Source organism: Lichenostomus cassidix, chromosome 2 (genome assembly GCF_008360975.1).
Source record: "Lichenostomus cassidix isolate B80296 chromosome 2, HeHo_3.0, whole genome shotgun sequence".
NCBI classification, from domain to species: domain Eukaryota; kingdom Metazoa; phylum Chordata; class Aves; order Passeriformes; family Meliphagidae; genus Lichenostomus; species Lichenostomus cassidix.
In genome coordinates this window covers 27,927,810-27,955,141 of record NC_139482.1, presented here as the reverse complement: position 1 = coordinate 27,955,141, position 27,332 = coordinate 27,927,810, and the positions used below count along the sequence as shown (strand labels likewise).

Sequence of the window (27,332 nt, the reverse complement as noted above, 5' to 3'; positions counted from 1 at the left end):
GTTCCTGAGAAAATTATACAGCCACTAGCAATGACTTGTGAAGATCTCTGGGAAAGGGAATGTAGCTCAAGTCCTTTACACGACCTCTCTAATTTGTGTTCTAGATTTCGCCGCCAGCTCTCTGAACCTTGCAATTCTTTCCCACCTTTGCCGGCAATGCCAAGGGAAGGACGTCCAATATATCAGCGCCAGATGTCTGAACCAAACATCCCTTTCCCGCCTCAAGGTTTTAAGCAGGAGTACCACGATCCAGTTTATGAACACAACGCTATGGTTGGCAGTGCAGCCAGTCAAAATTTCCCCCCTCCTCTGATGATTAAACAGGAACCTAGGGATTTTGCATATGATTCAGGTAGGTGAGATTCTCCTTTCATTCTGCATAGCAAAGGAATATATGACTCCAAGCCAGTGCTCTTGATATTTTGATGATATGAATTGAAATGTGCTCTTTTGATGCTTAAGTCTCACAAATTATGTTTGAGACAGCTTACAAAGTACTAAAATTGCTACATAATACAGTGTGACTCATGCCACATTGCTTGTTCTTAAAAGGGTTTCATTTTCTAGAAATCTCCGTCTAGAAAGTGTACAGGTTAAAGAAGTCGTGGAAGAAAGTCATGGGTGCAAATTTGCTTTCTTAAGAGGGAACTTGTTCTGTACTATCTCATCTTTGACCTCTGAATTTGTGTGCTCCATTCTGTGAGTTCTTCCATTTGTCTGCCAGAAATAGAGGACTCTTTCTCCTCTTGCTTGCATTACTTTAAATCAGGAGTAACTCCACTGAAGTGGGGTTTATACAGCTATAAAACCGGTGAGGGAGAAGAATCGGCCAAATTGGTGTCAGCTTCTCAGTTTGTGCATACTGCTGTGTTTTGTGGAAGTACATAATCTGAGATGCCAGGTTGCTGATGTAGAGAATACACTGTTGCTGTTAATAATGTTTATTATGATTGTGCTTATGGGGCAACTGGAATGGAACCTTATTGCTCTACAGACAGTTCAAAACAGAGGAGGTGGTGGCAGAGTCTGCTCTCAATAGTTTCTGATCAAAATATAAAAGATAAGCAATAGAAAGGATAGAAATATAAATCAGGGTAATAACATTGTAAATGTTTGGCACAATTTCAACATAATATTTATTTTATACTTGGGAAAAGAGAGAGAATTAGGAAATCAAAAAAGAAGTTTATTCATGAATACCAAGTTAAAAGGCAAAGGAAGCTACAAAGAAGAAAGCTGGAAAGGTGGTATGGAAAGAAGCTGAGATTAAAACATATGGAGTGCACTAGGTGGGGTTAAACAGTTGATTGGTATGGATCCAAGAAAATGCAATCAAAATTTTTTTCAGTTTTAGTGTAAGTGATTTCTGCAGCTTCTCTTCCTCCTGCAGTTCCTCTTCTGCGTCTGCCCTGCTTTGTGTATGCCACATCATTGAAAGGGAGGGATTTCAGCATATCCCAGCTGTGCTTCTGGAGGAGGGTACATCTCTTTTGTACACATCCATGCTGACTTGGGCAGGGGGAATGGATGGCTCTGTCTGACTTCAGTCTGTCTCCCTATTCTTGATACTGCTGTACTCCCAGGGCTTTCCTTCTGGTTCAGTCCCTGGATAGATGTTTTGCAGTTTATATTCCAGAGGCTACATGGCTGCTGAGTGTCCTTTGAAATTTTAGCTCGTGACAAACTATCTTGCAATTTGATATAGTGTAGAACCGTTGTTATATTTTCTTTTCTGTAGCTAACTTAGCACTGTCTGTTTGGTGGAGTATTTTTTGGTATCATTAATGTAAAGTGCTTGATATAGATTTGATCTAGATGTTAAAATGGGGGAATTTGGAAAGTAGAGCTGCTTTCTCCTTTCTTATTCTTGACAAGCAAAGAACCAATCCTTAGGTAAATTTGAGTTAGCCTTATACAACGAAGGGACCGGGGAGGGGAAATATTTCTCCAAGCTGAAATATAAAACAAGATGAAAAGGAAATCGGATTACAAGGATCAGGTCTAGAACTCAACCCATTCATTGATGAAATTTCTGTGATTTGTGGCTTTTGGGAGGTGTGTATTTCTAGTCCTACAGAACAGTTTGGGAGAGACTGTGTAGTTCATGTGGCAGTAGATAATAAAGGGGGGACTGGAGCTTCAGGCACTACCAGTCCCTTGCAACCTTCACAAGCACTGTTATTTATCCTGCTAAACTAAAGGTCCAAAAAAGGCCTTCTTGTAAACATGCTATGTATTTGGCTCAGAAGTGGGATCTCCCTATTGCATACTGTTACTTTAAATCTGGATTGGCTGCTAGCATTCAACTTTCTTTGGAATATTCTTTATGGAAAAAAGCAGGAAATTTTATTCTGAAATGAAGATGTACAAACTTGTATCCAGTCCTGTCATGCCTATTTATTTTGTGTCAGCGAGAACTACATTCCACTTTATAATAATGATCTTCAAGCAAAATTGTTGTTTCTTTTGTAGATGAATGATTAGTTTTTAAAAATGTAATAGCTGTGTAACCAGTGGTCATGAAAAATTAATCTGTTGGTATCAGGAAGTACTTTTATTGGCCTCAGAATCACTGCATTTAAGTTGACACATCTGTATACTCCATAAATTGCAGTCAACAACTGCGGTCTGTTGATATTTTGTCTTGTTACCATCTGTTCTCTAGAAACCATAATTTTCCATCCTTGCTAAGAGTACATTAAATAACCCCTTAGGAAACATAATGTATTTGTCACTGAATCATTGATTTAATTTTTCACCTATGGATGTGCAGGGAAGGAGGAATGCCGGAGTAAAAAGTCTTTTTTGCATTGTATTTTATTGCAGCTCAGATAAGAATATAGAAACATATTTAAAAAGTTCATAGTAATGCACTGAGATGTTTCTTTTAGGATGTTTTTGAAAGGGGCTCATAAAAGTTCATTGCTTTTGTGCACTATTCTTTTATACTTTGTGGGAAGCTGATGAATGAAAAGCATTATTATAGAATGATTACAACTCTATTAAAACATGACATTAATTATGACATGGGAAATGGCAGATCAATTAGTTGTAATTGTAATTGCAGGTATGCAATTTCTACTGCAGAATAGGGATAATGGAGATGTTTGAGATAATGGAAAAAGAAAAATGTCAACAGAGTAGAGGCTCTTCCTTATCCATCCACACTTCTAGAAGTCACAGTGCATCATATATGTTCAATCAGACATTTTCTGCCATGGATTTTTTTTCATGGCTCATAATCAGATATATATAGTACTTAATGGTAAATCTAACAACTTTAGGCACAGAAGTGCAGCCAAGGATGTACAGAGCTTTGATATTTTCCATTATTAATGAATGTGCTCCAAAAGGCTTCCTAAGACCTTTGTTTACAAGGCCTCATAGCGGGCATTCCTGTACAGTTAGCACTTCTGGAATTCAGTAATGTGTTCATGTACTTAACCAAAAAGGCCAAAATTGATATTGCTCATCTCTTCTGGGCTTTATTTTTGAGCAGGATCTTCACAGGCTTAGTCCTTCCTACATGATGTAGTGTATTTGCAAGTATACTAAGATATGACTCTAGCTGTGTATGTATCAATTAATACTAAAAATCAAGTTTTAAAATGGCATCTTAAAATATTGAGTTTAAATCTCGTATTTTGTTTTGCCTGATTGAAAGTTGTTTTGGCTGAGAAATTTTTGTGACCATGTCTTTGGAAACTGAAATTTGTCACGCAATGGTAATGGAGCTAAATAGAGGAGGAATTATTGCTTGCATGTATTTCTTACTGATTGCTAGGATTTTTTTCTGTTGAAATTTAGATAGATTCAGTATTTCCTGAAGGTGTTAGGGGCATTATAGCACTATTCTCACAGTTTCATTTCAGGGTAGCCTCACAATTAATACGCTTGAACAGACCTTAGAAAATTTGGATTCTCTCCCTGTCACTTCCAAGACACTAGTCACATCACTTAAAGAATGAGCTCTCCAGACAGAATTATTAGCCTCCATGTCTTGCTTTCTGAGTTGCTCATCCCTTTAATTCCTGAAGCCTTGCAAGCAAATACCTTGTGTTGGCATGTGAGAATGGATGGGGATCTGCCCCTCTGTTAAGAGAAATGAGAGGAGGCCAAGAGACAAATCTTATATATAAACCTGTTTGGTTTGGATACCCTGTTAGAACTGGGTGATTTTTAAAAGAACATTAGGTACTTCATATGTGTAAATCGTAGCTCCTAGGGACTTTCTTTGTAATTCTAGATGAAGAAGTGTGGGAACATCAGATTAGGGTCTCAGTGTGGGCAGTATAAAAATATGTAATACCAAAAATCTGGCAGAAGGAATGTGGCTACTTTAGAAAACCTTGTTGGAGCTGCAATGAGCTTTACTGAGGCCTAAACCTGACCATTCAGCTGTATTATCTTTTCTTTTCTTGAAAACTTCTGCCTCGATAGGTAGACAACTTCCAGCCCCTGTAAGAAATGAAGGAGGGGCTCCACCTGCTAAGCTGTTTGCAGCATGGCTCTCCCTCCCACAAATAGTTTTGACCTGTGCACTCGAGACGTGAGTGCCAAAGCAAAATGCTGTGCCATAATTCATTTGCAGCAAAGGATTCGTATAACATTTGCGCAGGAAGTTGTTAATTATGACATTTATTAAGCTCTGAAGTTTGCTCTTACAGATCTAGAATGTTGGTATCATTCTGCCATCCATGTTATAAATGTATCTACCTAATGACGGGAAACAGAATAAAACGCAAGAGTCCTCTCAAATACCTGATGAGGTGTTTTTTGAAAAGCAAGTCAGTGGGAATTGACGTGGAAAAAGGTCCCTAGTAGCACATTCTTCTCTAGGCATCAGCCGACATATTCTTACATTTGGGAGTTTGCCGAATAGCGTAAAACAAACTGTTGAACTGAAATTTCACAAGGCAAAAAATTATTTGTTCAGATTATATTTATTTGCAGGTTGCTTTCTTTCCCCCATTTCTTTTTTTAACAATTGGTTATTCTCTTGTACTTCTGAAGGCAAAGTTTCGATATTTGGAGATGCTAGTGTGAAGAGAGAAATTCAGTCAGAGACAGTGCTGGTTTGCTTTTTCCAGGATATTCTCTAGTGCACTGACCATTCCAGCATTTAAAATGACACAACTCATGGTGCTTCTACTACTGTTTTTGATCATATTGGTTACTTTTTGTACAGTGCTCTGAAAATGTAAAGTGCTGTGTGAGTGCTAAGTATTATTACTACTATTTTTCCCCTGGGAGATTATTTCACAGACAAATAGACTTCACAGTTAAGAAATATTTCTTGATTATAAGCTTTAATTTTCTCTTTGATCAGTTCCATTTCCTTGCTCATAGCTACGCCTCTTCGTTAACAATTTCTTGGTATTTATGTACTACCTCTAAATTGTCATAGATAGATTGTGTCTATGCTCTGTCAGTGTGACTCGTTGAGATCTTGTATCTTGCTTCAAAAATCTTCCAGCTGCTTAATCTTTTCCTCAAATTCCTTGTAACTTTCCTTTTTCTTTTTTTTTTTTTTTTTTTTTTTTTTTAATCAGGCTGCAAATACTTGCAGTATTTTTAAAGCACTTTTATAAAATGCTCTGTGAAACAGGACTGACACCATCCTTTTCCTGGATATGGTGCTTCAATATACACTTCTCAAAACTGCATCTCCTTATAGCCTTAAAGAAATTCTTATGCACAGAAGTACAATTTTTCTCAATGAAAATCCTTTTGGCATAAAGGCAGGAGGGGAGAAGGGATGGGGTTTTGCTATTGAATTAGGTTTAAGAAGTCTCCCCTCCTTGATTTTGGTTTTGCAGTTTTCCCTGTGGTTTAAAATATTTCATCCTTGTTTTTTGGGAACTTGTTTTTTGCGAACTTGTTTTTTGCTGTGTTGCTTCAGTGAGCGAGTATGGATTTTGTACAGTAGTTAAGCTGTGCTGGACTTTGTACTTGCTCTTAAAACACAAATCTGCTGGTGAACAGTGTAACAGCAGAAAATAAGAGCATCTGACAGGGAAACTTGGGGAACCTGGACTTCAGAAGGTTGCTGTGAAAGGCAGAAATTTACCCTTTCACTTTCTTTCAATCTAGCTGATTTTCTGTATTTGCTAATTCTGTCTGAAATAAAACTGTAGTTCGAATAGAATTAATTTTGCAATGTTATCTTCATGAACAAAGGAAAACCTGAACACCAAGTTAATGTGAGTATATAGGCAGGAGACCATACATGTATTTTTGTTTTCAAAGCAGACAATAAGATCTGAAAAATTGTCCTGCAGTCCCTGTTTTTCAAAGAAATGGATAAATATCCTGTAAATCTACAGTTACAGTAAGTGGCACTGGCTAATGATTTGATTTGAGGATTGAGAGCGCAGTCTGGATTTACTCTTTGTGCATTAAGGCAGGTCAAATGGACACAGGCTGCATTTTAAATCAGTAATGGAAGGCTGAAGCCTGCCTTAAACCAATCACATCAGCCTTGCCCAAGACCAATTGATCCCAAGAGACTGAGCCCTGTGAGCATAGCTTTTATATGAATGGACTCTGTGCAGCCTGAAGTTTCATTCATAAAATGGATGCTGAAGGGGGAAAAAAAAAAAAAAAGAGCCAACCCACACACGCCAAACCCTGGAATGTCCATTTATGCGGAGCTGAAGGGTGTAGTGTTCCCTCAGCTGCTGCTTTTGCCAGTTGCCTTAAAGTAATGATTAATGCTGCTTGGCCCTGCCTGCCTGCAACCTGACACCATTTATGGCCTTGGTGTGTTTCTAATGTATAGTGAATGAGAAGGCTACATTCTCAAATCAGAAACATAAACAGGAACTGGTTGGTCTGAATTCCATTCAAATATGTCACTTCAGCCGTGCAGTGTTTGTCCAACTTCGATTTTACAGGCAGGGGATGGGGTGGGGGAGAAAAAGCAACACAGACATTTTTGCAGTAAGATTACCAACAAAAGGAGAGAGGGAGAGAGAAAATACTGCTGTCTTTTGTTTAATTCAAAGGAGAGCAATGTTTAAGATACATTTTACAGTTACTGAGGTTAATAAAAGCAAATACATGATTTTAAAGTATGTTCAAAAGATCAGCTCCATGTGGAATTTCAATTCAGAGCTGAATGTATGAGCCTTTGTTTTCCTGTTCTGCTGTACAAAAAGTTACACATCGCCTAGACAGGCTGTTGACATCTGGTCTCACAAAATGCATTAGATGTTGTCATAGATCTAAAAACCAAAGTTGTGGAAAGGAAGCTGTTTGCTTAAGTTTTTTTCTGTAAGTGTGTAATATTTCCACTTTGACATGAGTCGGTGGGGCCAAACCTAATTCTCTGACAAGTTTTTGTGAAGTGAGGTGCAAGAAATTAAACTTAACAATTTTTAATCAGCTATTTTTTAAAAGGAAGTGTATGTGTATCTCTGAGTGCACATACTTGTAAGTTGTTTTGTTTTTTTCTCTAGATTTCTGGTGCAAAGGTTGGTGACAGAGAAAATGAATAAAACTTTCCATTCTGAATGTTTCTAAATTGGATAATGATTTGGGGAAAAATAGCTTAATTTTTAAATTGATTTTTTGAGAAGTTGTCTGTTTTCACCCATGTAATTTCAGTGCACCTATATTTTTATGCTGAATCTGCTACTGAAAAAAATAATGCTGACTTTTGCATTGCCAGGACTTTACCAGTTTGTAGGACTCTGTTCATTACATAGCTTGTGAGGAGATAATGCTTTTAAAGGTGGTTGAACTAAAACTTTACCCACCGGCATTTGAGTGGTGAAATATGCTCAAGCAATTCCTGTATAGGGAGAATGTAATTGGTTCCAGTATTTCTACCTGAATGTCTCCTTTCGGGGAGACATGACTTTTAATCTTAATGTGTTCTGCAGGTTTAAAAATCCAAAAGAATAATTTGTTACTTCTCCCTACAAAACACAAATCATGCATTTTTCTTAGTGATGCCTGGTGCTACCTTAGCGACTTGTTGCAATCCAGTTTGAAGAACTGCCTTTCTTGCCTAAAAAGGCCCTGTTTTCTGGTGATTTCATTATTATCTTCACCCTTGAGCTGGTCAGAACTTCTCAATGGTGTGGTAAACAGCTGCTTTCCACCAGGAGGCTGAATGTGTTTCAGTGCTGGATGAAGTGCTCCTTTGTAAACAGTTTGTCAGTGCTCTTGGAAATCCACGGACAGAAAAATTATTTGCAGTGCAATTGTGTGTTTTCAGTTTAGTGCCAAAAGCATGATGTGTTCTAGTTTGAACATTTTATTTTTAAAAGGCTACTTTTTTCTCTGCACTTGGTAAAAATCTCTCCCACTACACCAGCCACCTGTCCATGTAGCAGAGGAGCGCTCACACTGTGCAAGGGAAGCTCTGCAAGGCACCAAAGGGATGGCTGGTTTGTTCACAGTGGGTGCAGCACAGGATCAGGCTGGCACTTGGGAATGACACCTGGGAGCCAGGTTTGTCCCAGCTACCTGAGGGGCTTGTGTGTGCCCTTCTGTGCCCAACAGCACAAAGGGAGGACAAGCAGCGCATTTAAGTCTATCTGTATAGACACACGAACTCTGAATTGCTGAAATAAGGACCAAAATTCATGTTATTACTTTTCAGACCAAAAGGACAATTTAGGAAGACATGGTATGAGTTAAATTGCAGGATTGTCAGTGAAGTCCCTTCGAAGTTTTTGGGAACAGCTCCTTTTGGAGCAGTTCCTTATGGAAACTGCTTCTAATATGACTTACTTGGTAACAAAGTGAAAGTGGGAAAAGTAGGCAGGAAGACAGTAAAAAGGTTCCAGTCTTGTTGTCATCCCTGTGTAGATGGCCTGTGCCTTAGCCTCCATCTGCACCTCTCTTCCTCTGCACATGCACGAGTGCAGTGCAATGCCTATGTATCACACTGTGCTTTGTCACGAGCACATGCAGTGTGCCCTGGACCTCCATATCTTCAGCTGATGTTGCTAAACTGAACCAAAAAGTAGTTCAGAGCTGGAGTGTAACATAACAACCTGTCCTTTAGTTAGGGAGGCTGTGTAAGGTCAGAAATAGGAACGGGTGAAAAATAATTCCTGGTTCAGGTTTCCAGTTCCTGCTTTGCTCTGCTTCATTCAGAAGACAGTCAGTCACTTCATCCCATAGAATACAGTGACTCATTTCATCCCTTTGCCTGCAGAATCTCCATCTTCCCTGTGTCTATTCTGGATAGGGACACAGGCTGCAATTCTGGTTTTTTCTGTGCAGGGTAAGATTGTGGGAATGAAATCTCATCCTTATCTTTGAAAAACAATCAGAAAAGAGGATTTAAGGATTCTTTACCTGCTGTGAGTTATACAGGGCTGAGACAACCTAACCCATTAAATTCTGACATGATAATTAATATGAACTACCTTACCAAGGGACCAGTCAAGTATCTTACTCGATAATTGAAACTTAGAACCTGTGCCTGCTAAATTCAATAGCAGATTTTTCTTGTCCTGAGTAAGTCTGTTTGGGCTTTTTCTGCTTGGATGTATTTTGATAAAGGCACAGCAGAGCTTATTTCCATTATTTTTCTCTGTGACAGTCCCGGATGAGAAGGCATTTTTGCAGTGCCTAGATTACATGTAATTTTTAAAACAGCACCTATTGGGGAAAAAAATGGTTTAATGATATGTGATATAGGACCACATTCATTGTTTTAAGATGACTGCTGTGTTTCTGTTAATAAGAAGAGCAACGAAGAATGATCCCTAAGTATTCCAAACTGATAATAAAAGATAAGTAATATTTTTACATTTCCATAGTTTTAGGTAGTTTGTTGTGGATTTTTAAACGGGTTCTGCTGTTCTTGAGCTGATATAACCTTACAATGGGAATCATTTCATTAACAGTCTGAACTAAGCTTGTTGTTTGTCTGAAACCAGGCACATTTTTCTTCAAAGACTAAAACTTGCAAAAAGGTGATAAATCAGTCTCCTCAAACACTTGGATCTTGCCCTGGAAGTATTTCATGCCTGCTTCTGTCTGAAACAATGGTTTAAGGAGAAGAAAACATATAATTGCTCTGTAATTTCTGCACTAAAATGTTTTCTTTTGAAGTAGCTCCGCTTAGCCTGTAAAAATACTTCTGGGTCTTAGTCAAGCATTTAGTACAATTTAAAACTGCAATACTAAATTTCATTGGTTGGACTTTTTATTAGATAAGGTAGAAATGAAAGCAGCAGGCAATTTAATTAGCAGTAATTTTTCTGGGCAAGTCATTACTTTGATGAACTTCAGAGCAATGTTTATGGCTCCTAATTAACCATGTTAGTCATTTGATTGAATAATCACTTTGGAAATGTTTCTACAATTTGATTAGAGTCTGACCCACTCTGATAGTCATAAATTAACTGATAGCACTTTAGGATAACAAGACTCTAGTTACTTTACGAGAAATAAACTCTTCCTTGCTGTATTTTTTTGGTCCTCTGTGGACTGTTTAAGCACAAGCTAACCAGAAGATTAAGTAACGTTCGTACAAACAATGCTTGCCTTAAAGAGACTCCAGATGTTAATTATAATTGACTTAGGAGCATGGGAGATGAAACCCTGAATTGGCTAAGAAGACAACTTTGTGGATGAGTGCATAATTCTTTATTCAGTATACTCTGCTCTATCACTTTGCAAGAGTGGAGTTCATGAGTCAAAAAGGGCTTTGCTGCCAATACTAGAGAATTTTTACCTAAAATAGAAAATAGCATCTGTTTCAGTTCTACAACTTCCTCTTTTTTACGTAGATTTTTCCATTCTCCTTAGAATTCAATCTACTTGGTAACACGAATGATTCCTTGCAGGTGAAGCACTGCTTGTAGCCTTGACTTCTAGTCTGCAGAGCTATACTTGACTCGGGTGATCACTGAGTCACTGATTCCTGTGGTTGCTCAGAATAGCTGCCTGAGACATTAGAAATTCTCTAGGCCTGAGGAGGCAGGCACTGAGCGTTTCATCGAGAGAGGAGGTAATGAAGAGCTTGGCACAGATGTGCAAGAGGGACCATGGACTGTTAGAGGAAACTTATTATTACTGCCCTGTGTTTCACTTGTTTGTGAAGTCAGTGTAAAACCTCATTTTCTTATCCTGCCAAATCTTTGATACTCATCACTAGTCAGTGAACAGTGAAATTTGGAATCACAGTCTGAAAGAGTCTGTAGGCAGTGTTGGAAAAATAATGTCTGCTCTTTCGACCTCTGTTTGCATCTCTTAAAGAGTTACAAGTTACTGGTAACAGATTGCATAGCTTAGGGTAGGAGTTCATCACAAGATCAAATAGACTTTGTTAAGCAAGACTTTTGATATCCAAGAAGTAGGTTAAATGTGATCTAGAAGGGCAAATATTTACGGTGTGTTTCTGTTTGCAAGTCCCTGTGCACAGGATGTGGCTACTTGGGGACAGTGCAAGACGCAGGGAAGAAAAAGAAATATATCTAAAAAATACCTTTTTCATTAGTTCAGTTTGCCTTTTCTCATTCTTCTTGCAGATTTGAATAGAGGTGGTGAATAGAAAATAAATATCAGTATTACTTACAATATACACAGGTTTATTCTGGGTTTTTTTGTTTTTTTGAAAGGTATAATTTTTGTTTTCAACATGTGCAAGTGGAGAGCAATATAGATAGATCTAAATTCCTAAATAAAATGCTTAGCAGTTGCAGAAAATTTCATTAACCCTTCAAGTCCTTAACCAGAGTCTAAAAAGCATTATCCTACTCTGAATTCACTTTGACTTTCCTTGTGTTCATGTAGAGTTTATAAGTCTCTGGTGTGACTGGCAGTCTTTTCAGTGCAACTGATTAAAAATTTGGGTTGAATTAGTTACAAAGATAGATATACAAGCACGGGGTTTAAAATATTCATGGTCACTGGTGTGGATTTTTTTGTCTGTGAATGGTCTAGAGTGTAATTGCCATGGGAGTCAGCTTTTAGCCAAGTTTATTACAAAAGGTTTGGGGTTCAAGTGCCTATGTGAGATGGGATCTATGATCCTCACATCAAGATTTTCTCCTTTGCCATGCGTTGTGTGTGCTGCTCTGAAATGCTGTCTGTGTGTTGACAGGTTCCCTCTCACTGTAACTTGCATCCTTTTTTTGTTGCTCCTCTGCCTGCAGCCTGTCTCGTTGATAACCTGTACAATTTTAATTCCAGACAGTCTTTTGACTTGCATTGTCATCTTCTCCTTTCAGAAGTGCCTAGTTGCCATTCCATTTACATGAGGCAAGAAGGCTTCCTGGCTCATCCAAACAGAACAGAAGTTAAGTTTTCTATTATGTATCACTTTTGTATGAGTGAAATGTAAAAAATTTAAAAGCCTGGAGGGATTTGGGGTTCACTGGTTTAATTCTGCTGCTGGGATAACTTGCATCATATTTCTTTCCCTTTTCAGTCTTGAGTTTCTGATGCACTGACTTTTTTGTGGTTTCTTTTAGTGCCATGGGTTGATCAGGATAGAAGCAATTATATTATGAACTTATTCTGCTTTTCAAAGCCTCTAGCAATTGAAAGGAAGAGATGCTTAAAAATGTGTCTGTTTCACTCATTCTGCTCAAGTGATATTTTCCAGGCTGTTAGCATGACAGGCTCAGTTAACTGTGTTAAGTAATCCGTTTTATACTTTAAATTCAGTGAAGGTTTAGGTTTTTTCTTTTGTTATTATTTTTGCAATGTTTTGATGTATCTTATGCCCAAATTGAGACAAGCACCAAAACTCCCAATGATTTCAGTGGGACAGAGTTTACATAATTGTCAAAATTAATAATTCTGAGTGAAAGTACTTTATATGTACTAAAAATAAGAGGTCCAACAGAACTAATATGACTAAAAGAGAGGTTATACCCTCCACTGTCTTGTTTTACTTTAGCTGTCTTATCAATATATTATTTTCTGCTTGTTTGTTTAGGGTTTATTTCTTTTTCTTCCAATGGGCAAATTTTACAAACATGAGGAATCTGGTTTTGAGATTCATGAGAATCCAGACAGATGTGTGTGAATCAATATCTTCCAGGAAGACTTCATTTGCTGGTGTAAAGACACAATTGGAAAGATAACACATCTGGCTAAAATCCCATCTGCTTCTGAGTTGAAATAAAGACAGAAAACAAAGAAATAAATGATAGTGTTTAACAAGGAAGGTGAAACAGGAGATAGAAATTTCTAAGTCTTGTTATACGAAATTATATGAAGTATAGAAACTTGATAAGGGAGGTGAGAGGCATCAAAAAAAAAATCCGCAAACTACAGGGCTAATGGCAAAAGGTTTTGAGTTTTAATCACAGAACAGTTAGGGGAAACCCAATCTTAGCAATGTTACGCTCTCATAAGGAGTTGGAGGTGGCAAAATTCTTATGAATGACATAAAAAAAGCAGTGATGTTTGCTAACTATTTTTCTGTATTTGGAAATCAATCAACATAATTTTACAGAATAAAGGTCATGTCAAATCTGATTCTGTTCCTTGCTGAAAATAAAATTTTGATTGATAAAGATGTTTGTATCATATAGTTAGACTTTTTATGGCATTCAATTTGCCTCTGCATTACATTCTGATTAAGAAGTTAGCACAAAGCAATATCAATAAAGTACACATTAAATACATTAAGACCTGGCCAACTGACAGATCTAAAAGAGGCTGTCACTGGGCAATCATCTCTGAATGGATTGTTGCTATTACAGTTCTGTAGGAATTGATATCAGGAGTGTTGCTATTCAATATTTTCACTAAAGATATGGAACAAAGTTAATAGATAACTTTATGGCACAAAGATAGAGCAGTAAATAACAGGCAGGACAGGGCAGTCACACAAAGCAATTTGAATTGTTTGGTAATCTGGGCACATTAAACAAATTTTTTTTTAAACATGAATGTAGACCTGGCCTGTGGAACCGGGAAACAATATATTGGGAAAAAGGATTTTGAGATGGGCCTCCTCCTCCTCAGCTTCACAGTGGAAAACCAACCCAAGCAACCACTGTAACCTTAAGGCAAAGAAGCCTTCTGTAACACAGGCAGTCAAAAGTAGGGTGGCAGGAGAGGAGATGTTTTGTCTCGCTCAGTTGCACTGGTGAGACTGATACTGATATGCTATACAGCTCTGGTTAAGCAAAATATTAGCATAATAGGGAATAGTAGGAGTGTGCACAGAAGGGTGTGCCAGAAGGACTGCTGGGTTGCAGAGAGTTTTGTCTTTTAATGACAAAATAAAATTTTACAAAATTATCTTAGTTGGAAGGAACATCAAGAGCTGTGTGTGAGGGGTGACTTCTGTGAGTGCAAGGAGGAAATGCTGAGTGGTATTTCTTTAGTCTTGCAGAGAGAAGACCTGCAGGAACTAATGGTTAAAAGTCAAAGCCATTCTAGTTCAAACAGGAAATGAGACAAACATTTGGTAATAAATCATAGAGAAAAATGGGTGCTTTTTCATTTTAGCAGGTGGAGATTAACAGTCTTTTGGGAATGCATACGTTAATTAAACACCCTTGTACTTAGGCCAAAATGTTGGGATTGGGTGGTGTGTAAAGGATGTGGGATATTAATCTGATTCCTGTCTAACTTAGTGTTCCCTCTGGCATTAAGCCTGTGATCTCTTTTTTCTCCATGCATCTTTTATATAAACACCTCTCTCTTTTTAACTTACAGGCTGTATGTATGAAAAGGGACCTAGGCAGTTTTATGATGACACTTGCGTTGTTCCAGAGAAGTTTGACGGTATGTATGACACATCTCTCTTTTTCCTGTGCAGGGAGATGAAAAAGAAAGAGATGAGGGACTTTTCTCTGTTGCTGATCAAAAAAGCCCAGTAACGTTCCAATTTAGGATTCCTTAACACACCATTTGTGGTGCGCCCAACCAAAGCTGACCTTTGTCTCTTGAAACCAAAGTCTCCTGTTCAATAGGATGTCATTCGACTTTTGCCAGCAAAAGATGCTGCATCCAGAGTTGTGGCAGAGGAACTCAGTTCCTGTACTGTTGAGAAGTAATAGGAGGATTTCCATTGCACTGATGATCACATACTACTTGTTGTTTGAGATTTAATGAAAGCTGTTCTTATAATTAACAAAACAGTGGAGAAAGCAGCAGCTTTGGTTTTACTGCGGATTAAGCCTCTTGTCTTGCTGTCTGTGAAGTGATGAATAGGGGGGAGTTAGTGTATAGGGCATTTTTGTGTTTGTGCCAATGTATTTGCACTAGGTTGAATGTACTAGTGGTTTATTTTTCTGTGGGATTGATAACAAATCAATACTCTGTTCACAACACTACCAATTACAACAGATTTTTTTTTAAAGAGGAATTCTGAGGTCAATTAAAATGAATGATCCAAATTATCCTCAGTTACTCTGACGTAAAATCAGTTTCCTGGTGTAACTCAGTTGATTTCAGATTTATTTCATTATGAGCAAAGTAGATGGACACCGTGTTTCTTGCCAGGGACTCTGTTAGTCTGCAACTTTGGGAAGTAATTTGGAGACCAATTACTTAGATTTGCAAGAATGGCATTATGTTAGTGTATGCATGCTGGTGTGGTGTTGTTAGTGTAGCTTTTGTGTTAGTGTGTGTATGTCCAGCTTTATTTATTTTAGCAGGAAAGATTAGACACTTCCTCATAAACTTGTGAACAAATTTCTGACCACAGCTAAAAGTAGAGCTGGAGAATTGGTGTTTGTCTCCTATTTTGTTTTGTTTTCCCCTGAGAATCACTTCTGGATTACAAAACTATTGCAAGTTTAGCAGCATTTGTTGTGTTTGCTGAAGATCTGGAGATTCTGAAAGTAACCCAAAGAATTGCACATTCTTCAAACAGAGTATCACATGTATTTTGGTGTTGGTAAGAAATAGATAAAGAATTTTAAACAAAATTAGACCTAACTGAAGATTGCTCAATCCAGTATTGCATTGTCACTGCATTGACACATTAATGGAAAGGGTGATTTATTCATAGTCTGAGTTATACCCAGGCTTTGTAATGTGAACTTGCTTGTTCTTTTTTTTCTTTTTTTTTAAAGCACACTGTGTCAGGTATTTTTTTGTTGCCCACAAATGATTGTGGATCTGATCTGAGTATCAGTGTCAAATTAATATGTACATTTATGGGAATGGGATCAGACCCTGTACTACAAGAAGTTAAAACTTGTTAGGAGTAGCATTTGTCTATGTCTTCCCTGAAAAACCTTTTGGTTAGTTTGGAATTTATACAGGGAAGGGAATGAAAATGAAAAAGAAATACAAATACAGTAAAAGAAATAAATGCTGGGAAGTGTTCGTGTGTTTGCAAAACAAGTCTGCTGCTAATTTCTGTGACTGTCCATCGAGAGAACACCTTGTACTCTAGAAGATTGATGTCATGATGCAAATAGGTGTGTTTATACTTGTAGCATTATGTTTTGAGGGGAAAAATAGCAGATGTGTCATCATATTCTGGCCAGAAAAACAAAAAGTGGGTAAACCCAGGACTAGTCTTGATGTTTCAGAAGTAGATTCTCAGCTGCTTCATTTGAAATCAAAGATCAGCGCAAGGAAAGAATCTGATCCTGTGTAATACTGCACTTGCTATTTGCATGTTGCTCAGCTATCATTACAAGAAAAAAATCTGTCCTTGAAAAAGAAGGCCTTTCAGGACTGGAACTTGAGCCTCACATAAACCGAAAAGCCTTGCGTTGATTTATTTGTTTTCCACAGCTATTGACTCAATTTTCTTTCCTGATTACAAAAGGAAGTGCTCCATTTTTAATATTATTATTCTGTCTTTCACTACACAGAGCCATTCTGTAATGGCTGTCAGAGCATCCTAATGTTGTGGTTGATTATAAATTCCTGACTTTCGTTATTAAACAGGTCACACTGTTTATTGGAGGCTTTTGCTGTTCTGATAGTTGAAATGAAGAATTTTACCAGTATATAAAGGACTGTAGTCATTGTGTGGAGAAAAAAAATACTGTCTGCTTCAGCATCACACCTTTCAGCTGTTGTTGTTTGCATGAGTTGTTCAGTATGAATATGATTTAAAAACAACAAGGACAGTTTGGATGTAGCAGGATGGTTTTTCCATTGGCAATTTGTGAAACAGCTACTAGAATGCTATTGATATTTTTAAAAGGTTTCTCTAGACTTAAAATTTCTGAAAAGTTAACTTACTGCTTTTCAGAGGGAATACTAATTTAATATGTAGATGTGAGTAAAAGTAATTTGTGCTTATATGCAAGTCCAGTATGCCACAGAGGAACTCGAATGCAGGATTTACATGCCTATACGTAAAGTCCCTGCTGTTTAAGTCCGAGTCAAATGCTTTACCAAATTTTCCTTAGAAGCATTTGCATGTGAGAGAAGCTTCACTCAATAGGGTTTTGCAGCTTTATGAAGCATACATTACATTACCAAAACTGGGGCCTGTGCAGAGTATAGTACACAAACACAGTTATTCACGTATTGGGGTTGTCTCAAAAATAGTTTTTGTTCTTTCAGAGAGAGCATATTACAAAGTGGTTTGCAAGAGATTTGCATTATCAAAACTACATGGGGAGAAGCTTAGTGAGGCTTCCATAAATCATGAATGAATTTAAGAGTTTTTTAGTGTATTAATATATTCTTGTAAGTCCCCAGCAAACAGGGGAATGTTTCATTTGAGGGTGGCTGATTCTTCCCTCTGTTTTGTTAACCCTAAAGACTGCTTCCCCAGTTTATCTGACAAACCAAGCAATGGTGTTTCAGGGCATTGCCCCTCTGATGTGGTTGCTGTTGTGTGCAGGTGATGTCAAACAGGAGCCAGGCATGTACCGCGAAGGTCCCACGTATCAGCGGCGCGGCTCGCTCCAGCTCTGGCAGTTCCTGGTAGCTCTGCTGGATGATCCATCAAACTCTCACTTCATAGCGTGGACTGGCCGAGGCATGGAGTTCAAGCTGATCGAGCCAGAGGAGGTGAGTTAGACAGATGGCATGCCCTCACATCCCCTGCCCCATCCTGCAAATTTCATTGTGCTCCTTTGGGCTTAGGCCTTATTTTCCTTCAATATTCAGCTTCAGTAGTGCTGTAGAAGGGTAACAAAGGATGGCAAGGCAAGTGCTTCAGTTAGGACAGGGGTGTGGTTAAGCACAGACTTGACTCCTACTCCCACAAAATAATAAAAATATTGCAACTACTAGAGTTGCTAAATGCTTTGCATTAATTGTAGGGTCCACATTTTTCAGAATCATTTTAGGGATGGAACTGTGTTCCAAAATCCTTTGAAAACTTACTAGTCTTTCAACACCAACTATTCTTCAGAGGGAAGATGTGGGAACTTGGAACGTTTTTAGGCTGTAGAGTGAAGTACCCTAAGTCTGACACATGGCAAAGGAGGACGTTTAAGATTGTTGGGCAGAAATATCTGATCAAAATTATATAAACCTTCTCTTAGAGTTTTCTTCAGAATCTTCCTGCTAATCTGAATCATTAAATTGTTTAGTACATGCTTAGATCCTAGGCTTGCAAACACTCATGCACATGCATGGCTTTTCTGAACCATGAAGGAGTCGTGGGGTAGATAAAATTACTTGTATTCATGAATATTAGCTGAAGCGTGGCTTAGTTCACTTGTGTGATAAACAGGAATAAATTGAATGTTTTATTATGTAAACTGTTTTGGACTAGGTAATGTTATGTAACATAGCCTGTATTCTAAACTATCATGGAAACTGTTGGAAGATCAGGTGTGTGTGAATTTTGTTGTAAGATTGATGTGGAGGACTTAATTTGGGTTGTCAAGAGGCAGTATCATTCTGCTTTACTTTATTGCCCCTTGAATAGGGTTTGCTAATAGAGGAGACCACAGCAAATTTTCTGCCACGATCCCCTCCGAGTTAGAGCTGAGTGGGAAGGCTCGGGGGTGTATGGCTGCTTCTGCATTCCACCAGCTATTTCTGCTGTTTGCCATCCATCTGCTGGCATTAGCAGTCTGAAAGCTTTCTTGCACTTTCCTTACATTGTCTGCTAACAGCTCTGTGGACATGCTGGAGTAGCTGGGGGTGGTGTCAGCACTGATGTCCCTTTCCCTGCTGACATGGTCTGGCTGAGGAGAGGTTGCTGCAAGGACCCTTCTGCTGGCTCTGGTTTGTCTGAGCATGCCCCCTCTAGGGACAGTCCCCGCAGCAGATCCTGGTGCTGTGTGTGTGAGGATTTGGGCTCAGAACCATCTAAGTCAATATGATACTGAAACTTTGCTGGCAAGTCTGAAGCCTTAGCAGGCTACATGGATCCCTTAGTTGTGTAACCTGTCCTGGAACAGAGTGAAATCTTTGGAAAGTCTTTTGTTTGTTTTTGGTGAATGATGTATCTAATTTTTCCCCCTACCCCAGTCACACATTTTTCACTCTCTTAGTTTTGTGTTGTCTTTAAGGTATGCCCACATTTTTTCAAGATTGAAGAGTTTTATTGAGAAATGGTTTCCAGCAGATGGTGCAAAAACTTTATAGATTTTATTAGCTAAGGAAAGGAAAGTAACAAACCCCTAAGGTTTCCTTATAGTGTAATTCCCTGAAGAACTGGATATTCTAATTTAAGTTGAACAGTTCATCTGTATGTCTGACTGTGTAGAAGTTGCTTTGTGTTTTTGAGCAGAATTGCATCCCAGATCTGGAGGAGGCTTGAAACTTACCTCACTCTGTGTGTCTTTAGGAGTACAAAGGAGCCTAAGTTGTTTTCATATGAATGTCATGAATCTGACAGAAACAGTCGATTAAAATAAGAATAGCCTATGGGAAGTTGCACAGTTCTGTTGGTTGCCAAGTGTAAATTGAAGGGAAATCAAAGAGCTTGTTGGTTCTGCTGTGGCAAGTTAGGATGTCAGTGACATGACCTTTCCATCCCATTCCTTACTGGAGGTTTATGCCCTTGTAGAAAGAGTGACAACAAAAATGAATATGTATCAGCTCCTGGAGTGCCACAGTTCATTCAGAAAGTAAGTAACTGTGAAGTTTGGAGCCTGAGAATTGGGCATAGGTCCGTTTATGCAGGCTTGTCACAGGGACAGCAACCTTCGACCAGAAGGTAGGGTGGAAGGGTAGAAGCCTGAATCCCTTCCTCAGAGCAGGACTAGGTAAATGGTATGCAGTTCAGGGACTGGAATTGGATCTGATAGCTTGTTTAGGAGTGTCAAAATACCACATGATGTAACATATTCTTAACCATTACTTGTTGTTCACCTTTTCTGTGTACTTATTTATTTTGCAAGTCTGTTATGTTGGGGACTTTTAGGACTGAATAATACAGAAAAAAACCTTGGAAAGAATGAAAAAAAAGAGTGATGTGGTTATGTGTTACAAAAATGAATAGGTGAATCAAAGTTAGGAATCTAGGCCAAATCTGCAGCTGGAATAAATTTACATGATTGGAGGTGTGTTTCAGTACAGCTAAAATGTAGTTGAAGTTAGCAGAGCAGTGATAATTTACATAAGCCTGAAAAGCTGCACCACTGAAAGGAAATAACGCTTTCAAAAGAAATTTTATAAATTATTGTTGAGGTGGAGATTGAAATCATGGATTTTGCTCAGTGCTGCGTGTTGTCATGGCTTGCATCAAAAAGCTCCAGACACCTATGGGAAGTTTCACAGAGCAGTCTGAAGAGAAGCTGCTTGGCTACTCTGTCCTTTTTCCAGAGCTGTATGCATATGCACCTCTAAATCATTTTTATAAAATGTGCTTTAAAGAGTTCATCAGCTCTGTCTTTCTTTCCCTCTGGTGACATTATAGTCATTTTTACAGACAATTATTGAAATGTCACCAATAGCTGAATAAAATTTCAGATGAGGAATAAGAAGTTAAGCTCTTTAAACAAAGGGTTGCTTTGTCCAAAACTATCTTTAGCAATAAAACAGGAAGCATAAAATCAAGTAGAAAAAATAAGTCAGAGCAGAAGGCATATTGTTCTCTGTGGAATAGATTCATGAGTTACTTTCAATTCACTTTTTATTGTTATTTTTAAGGGAAATTATACAACTGAAACTATGAAATTTCTATTCCATTCTTCATACCATCATATAGTTCTTCCAAGAGATTATTCTGCCTCCTCAGATAATTCATTTTTTTTTTGCTGAAGTAATGTTTAAGACTGGGAGTTGTCTTTTGACTTGTATCTCCTAATAATCTCAACATTGCTCTTGTTCCAAGTACAGTCTGTATTCATTCATGAAATAAGTGTGTATGCATGTGTGTTTAAAATGACTTAGTTTTCTGACAGCAAGGAAAAGACAGGGACAGTGCAATTATCCATAGCATCACACTAAAGAAAGATTTTGTGAAAGTTTTGTGGTGGAACTTGCTAAATATTTTTTTCTGTCATCTCTTAGTATGGCTTTATTTTTTCATTGGTTTTCTTTATTAAAAAGCAAAGAAAAACCCTAACCCTCCACCACATTTGCAAACAAGTCTGTTTCAAGTTTAAAGATGATGCACATCCAATTAAAATTCATAATAGTACATGGGAAGTTCAGGTCATGGCAACCTTTTCTTATTTGTTGCACCTGCAGGGTTTTCCCTCCTGCATCCCCAAATAAAGTATCTGATGATAAGATCTGCTTGTTAAATGCATTTAACAAATCATTGCTAATCTGTTTTTGGGGCAGGTGGCACGTCGCTGGGGGATTCAGAAAAACAGGCCAGCTATGAACTACGACAAACTTAGCCGATCGCTTCGCTATTATTATGAAAAGGGAATCATGCAAAAGGTGAGTAGCTAATTTTGTATTACATTTCACCAGAGCCTTGCATGTTAATCCATAGGTCAGTTTACAAGGAGTACTTGTAATTGCATGGCTTAGGTAGTTTTTTCATCTGTTTAGGCAAACACTAAGCTTTTTGTCCTATTAGGTCCAGCATATGCATTAAGATTTTTTTTTTCCTATGTAAAAAATATATGTGGTTTTAGTTCCCACAATGCATTTCATGAATATAGGGAAAGAAGTAGTAACATTCAAAAATATCCAAAAGAGCTTCCTAGCAGCTGGGAAAGGCAAACAGTAGAGTACAGTATGATTAATGTTTTGCAGATCTGAATTAGCTGCCCAGTGCTTGGGTACTTTAGTAAATGCAAGATAGGTGAGAATAATTAAACTATTAATTACATTATTTACATACCAAATGTTTTTATATTTTTTCCAGTAGTTTTTTCCAGTAATAATGCTGGTTTTGAGTGGAATTTAATACTCAGACTGAGTTAGGGGAAATATTTAACAATAATTTATATATTACAGTCTTGTCTTGCTGACAGTATTCAATGCATCCCCCTACTGAGACTTGCTGATGTATATGTATACTTCTAAATCTTGCTGTGTAGTACTATGTAGATTGACTGAGAAATCAATAGGATAGGCCTATCTGCTGTATCTACAAAACTGCCACGTGTGATCAAAGATCATAATAAACACCTTGGACTGCAAAACTTATTCCATGTCTTTTCACATTGGTCTTGTAACCAGTGATGATGAACATGTTTAAACCTGCCATATACCAATTCCATGAACAGAAACAATGCTCTCAGTTCAAGTTACTGTTACTCAAGTTACTCAAGTTTCCATTAGATTTTGTGAAGTTCTCTTGCTTAGGTTATGGTATTGTTGCAGTGCAGTCCTTTTTCACTATCCAGGAGTCAACTTGGATGACAATCTGGGCTAGTATTGGGTTATGGTTCTTCAGTAGCTCAGCACCTTATGGATTGTTGGGTGTCACATAACTGCACACTGAGTCTTTGTAAACTGGATTGGAAACTGGGTCCAGTCAGGGAGAAGCAGAAACTCTTGGTTTTGCTGACTGGTACTTCAGGCAGAGGAGTTCGTTGTTGCAGGTTACAGCTCAGCTGCATAGGCAACTCTGCTGCCAGCGCACATCAAAGGCAGCAGAAAAGCAAAAAAAAGAAAACTGCAGCAGAGTGAAACAAGTTGAAAAGGTGGGGATAGAAATACCAGAAGGCTGATGATGCTGCCCCAACCCACACATCCATTAACATGGAAAGTTTACAAGTATTTTTGACAGCTAGCCTGATACCTCCTAAACTACTACTTTATTATCCAGTAGAATGTGTTTAACACACGTTTTGAAAGCTAGCTTGTATGCTTATTTTTCTGACATAACAGTGTTTCAGGTTTGTCCTGAAATCACTCTATATGGCCAGTTCATGTATGTTAAAAACTAATGGGACCTGTAGATGCAAAGCAGGTTTCTTTATGGCAAAGTTTGTATGCATATTTTCCCTCCTTTTTTTTAAATCATGGAATGATAGCAGGTTATGTACAAGCTGGATTTTTGAATGCAACCTTTAGTCTATCAAACTTGCTGACATTAATTGGACATAAAAAATATAGTCTCTACCAAATTCTATTTGTAAAACAAATAAGCTGAAGTTTTAAGGAGGTGCTTCAAACTATTTTGCACCCATGAGAATAGAGTTAAGTTTGCAACACTTTTTTTCATCCTTAGTAACTTGAGTGGCATGGTAGCTGGAGTTGCAAGAAGCAGACAATATGATTTTTATTTTAAAATAATTTTAAGAAATTATGAGCATGCAATATAACGCATATTTTTAAGTGCAATTTTTAAAATAAGGTACTTGAGAAGACACTATATTGACTTCTGTTTTTAGTTTGTAATAAGACAGCAATTCTGTGTTGTTTTTCTCATTCTCTAGCTTTTAGGAAATTGAAACATAGACATTTAAGACTGTTTCTGATTAAGGGAAAACTTTAGGATCTTTGGACAAATTGCCCCTCCATAAGCAAATCCAAATGTCCTAGCTTTGCATGAGCAATTGCTAAGTACATATTAGCCTACGTATTTGCTTACGCTGTCCCTGTACAATCAGCATGCACTGTAACTAAAGTGCTTTTATACGTACGTATGAATCAATCCGTGTAAAGTGAAATCCAGATCTCTATCGTGCAACGTGATTCTTTTTTCCACTTCGCACACAGAGCGTAATTTTATTTTGCCACTGTAGTGACAATTTGTTTACATTTTCCAATAAGAACAGTTCCATTTGTGGTTAAGTATAGGAAATGATCACAAACAAATGTTTAGAATTAGAATACTTAGTCCATCTTCCAACAGGATGTCACGTGTGGCAAAGTCAAGAGCATCCTGCAGTCTACTTTGGCAGGTCCCTCTTGTCTTTGCTCTGTCATTGCTTTACCAGTTCTGCTGTCACATTTTTAATTGTGTAACAAAGTTCTTTACAAGACTGTTGAACTCGGAGTCACAAAACACGAGGCCTTAATGCTGCACCCTTTTTCCCCTTCTGTTGTCTTAAGGTGGCTGGAGAAAGATACGTCTACAAGTTTGTTTGTGACCCTGAAGCGCTTTTCTCCATGGCTTTTCCGGACAACCAGCGCCCCTTGCTGAAGACTGACATGGAGCGCCACATCAATGAGGAGGACACTGTGCCTCTGTCCCACTTTGATGAGAGCATGGTCTACATGCAGGACGGAGGCTGCTGCAACACCCACCCCTACAACGAAGGCTATGTCTATTAACAGCAGTGACAGTGATGGGGATGTTTCCCCCTCCCTTAAGCTTCTCCTCTTTCCCAAGACCCAGAGGAAAGCTGAATCGACTTTAGTTTGTTTTTTAAATAGTACACTAAAAGGGGCTTTTCCTGTTGCATTACTCCTATGGTCTGCCATGGACAGCGCACTTTATTTGCAAGGGGAGGGTTGGAACCTAAACGTTATTCTGTGTAACAGGAGGAAAAGGGTGGGTTTGCTTTTTACTTAAGTTTGGGAGGGGAACATACAGGTTTTAAGTACAAAAAAAAGCTATATCATGTCTGTTTTGTTTCATATCAGCATAAGATATTGTACATTTTCTCTGGGTATCCATAGTACAGTTAATTCTCATTGTGCAAAATAACCACTTGATGATGATATCAGTACAGCATGCCTAGGGCAATTGTTTCTTGCCATTCTTAATTGTCTTTCTGCAGTTATAAAAGAGAAGCAAAGCATATACCACAGCATTTAATTTAGAAGCTTTCAGTGGCAGACCTTGTACCTTGCCTCTGAGAACAACCAGATAGTTTTCCTAACATTTTTCTTTCTTTTTTTTTTTTTTTTTTTTGGGTGTGGCCTCAAAAAAAAATCCTATTTGATGACAGACTGGCCATAAGTACAGTGATCAAGCAGCAAAATCCCTGACTTCAGATTGCAAGCAGCATGCTGTATCTGGAGCCACATTGTTGTACATATATGGCCCATGCTACGGCGTTGATTTTTCAAGATCCATTTGAGGGTAGTAATTACATGGGTAGGCTTTCTGATGATCATGTCAGCATTAAATACAGGATCATGATCAGGAGGGAGAAAACATTTTGTATCCTTCCATTTCCTTTGGTACATAAATAAGTTATTTAATCAATAGGAATTAACTGTACTAAGTCACATATCTAATTATGCTGTTTAGACACAGCAAGCACTCCTTGAGAAAAATATCCAATACACTAAATAGGTACTTTAGTAATTTTTAGACACGGTACCCATTAATATGCATTTAAACCTTTTACTGCTGTGTTATGTTGATAACATATATAAATACTAGATAATGCTAATGCTTCTGCTGCTGTCTTTTTCTGTAATATTCTCTTTGATGCTGAATTTACTATGACCATTTATAAGCAATGCTGTAACTACAGGTAGCATTTCAGGACAAAATAGATGACTTGAACCATTTATTGCTTAGAAAATAGCTTACGCCATAGCTGTGCTATAAGCAGCTTTTATGCGCATCCACAAATGACTAGTAAGCTTCAGCTTGCTAAGGGAAGCTCTGCAGAACCTTTCGTAATTTTCGGTGGAACAGAGACGAACTGTCAAAGAATACCATGAAGTTGCTGTATGACGTTGTAGTGCTGGCACTGGTGTTACCAATCAACTTGTCTTGGACACTAAATGTAAATGTGATTGGATATACTTGGAAGACAATTTAAATTTTGAGGGGTTTTTTTTTTGTTGTTGTTGTTTTGTTATTTTTTCAAATTGTTTTATTTTTTGAGAGGGGTTACCTTGAAGACAAACCACACATGGTGTTCTATATGTAAAATGAAAACAAAAAGCCCTGACAAAACCCCAAAAGTTTAAAATATTTATGAGTACCTTTTTTGAAATACAATAATTCATAGTTCGAAGGGGGGACATGGAGGTAAGATCTGGATTTCATTTTGTGCCCAGTGGAATTTAAATAGTTGTTATATGAAGTACCTCATTTTCCTAGGTTGCTAAGAAGTGGGAGAAAAATTAATACATAACTATAAAACAACAAGAAAAATTTTCATCTTAGTGGATGGATTTCAAAGACAGTGCTAGGTGGTGGGTTAATCTTCCATCCTTTGTCAGTTAAGACACTACTTAAGTTATGAATATTGTAATACACATTTAATCAAAATTTAAAAATTAGTGGTCACCAGAAACCACAGGTGCATAAAAAGCATTTGGGCAGGTATTTCATTTACCCATATCCATGAGACAACATATTTTATTATATATGCCTTAATATGCCACCTAATTCTGTTATCCATAGGTCTCAATGGCACTTAAAAACTTGGTGATCAACGGAGAAAAAGAAGTCTAAAATTGCAGAACTAGCAAAAAGGAAAGGGAAAACATTGAGTAATATTGTTTAAAAAATTTGTGGTTTCCATTGAATTAAGGTTCAAATGAAACATGCTTTGATGAAAAGTCCTTGGATTGGTTTTGGTTCTTTAATGTCAGCACAGAGCGCCTCTTGCCTGTGGCAGGATGTGGGTACTTGGGAAAGGGGTTGGACAGAAAAAGGAAAAAAAAAAAGATTTAAAAGTTGCGTGAAATATGTAATATTTAAGAAGAAAAAATATATATATCTGTATACGGTAGTGACTCACTGAACAAAACAAGCAGTCAGACCAACATTACACGATCTCTCGGCAGAAGACAAGTCTTTCATTGAACTGATTAACCCTTTTTAAAATGTACCTAAGAGGTTTATTTAAAGTCTATTTTTATTCCACTTTTTTGTTTGTTTGGGGTTAGGGGTTTTTTTTTTGTTTTGTTTTGTTTTGTTTGTTTGGGGTTTTCAGGTAGAATAATAAATCTGGCAGCTGATTTCTGCAAGATTGTTGTGTATTGGATTCCTAACCATTTGGATTGGAGAGGCCCCTGCAGAAAGCTTGTTCTTTTGGAAGAGGATGCTCTGTTCCCAGTACCTAGAATGGCTTGCTGCAAAGTGTAACAAAAAAATGAAAAAAAAAAAGAAAAAAAAAAGGGGGGGGTGGGAAGGTGAGGAGTATGTACAATTCATGTGTATGTATATATTAATTATAGCCAGGAGTTAGATT

The 27,332-nt window shown here is 37.8% G+C and overlaps 1 protein-coding gene across 5 annotated transcripts in view; it reads left to right on the top strand.

Moving 5' to 3' along the window:
• Positions 1-27,108, top strand: part of ETV1 (ETS variant transcription factor 1) — a 66,619-nt gene extending 39,511 nt beyond the window's left edge. For all 5 annotated transcript variants that reach the window (XM_085050823.1, XM_085050824.1, XM_085050825.1 and 2 more), the window contains 6 exons: positions 105-352; positions 12,201-12,269; positions 14,650-14,718; positions 17,753-17,922; positions 21,604-21,705; positions 24,280-27,108. In XM_085050823.1, coding sequence (XP_084906949.1) covers positions 105-352; positions 12,201-12,269; positions 14,650-14,718; positions 17,753-17,922; positions 21,604-21,705; positions 24,280-24,501 — 880 coding nt within the window. In that variant the 3' untranslated portion in view covers positions 24,502-27,108. The remainder of the gene's footprint in view (positions 1-104; positions 353-12,200; positions 12,270-14,649; positions 14,719-17,752; positions 17,923-21,603; positions 21,706-24,279) is intronic.
• The last annotated feature ends 224 nt before the right edge of the window (positions 27,109-27,332 follow it).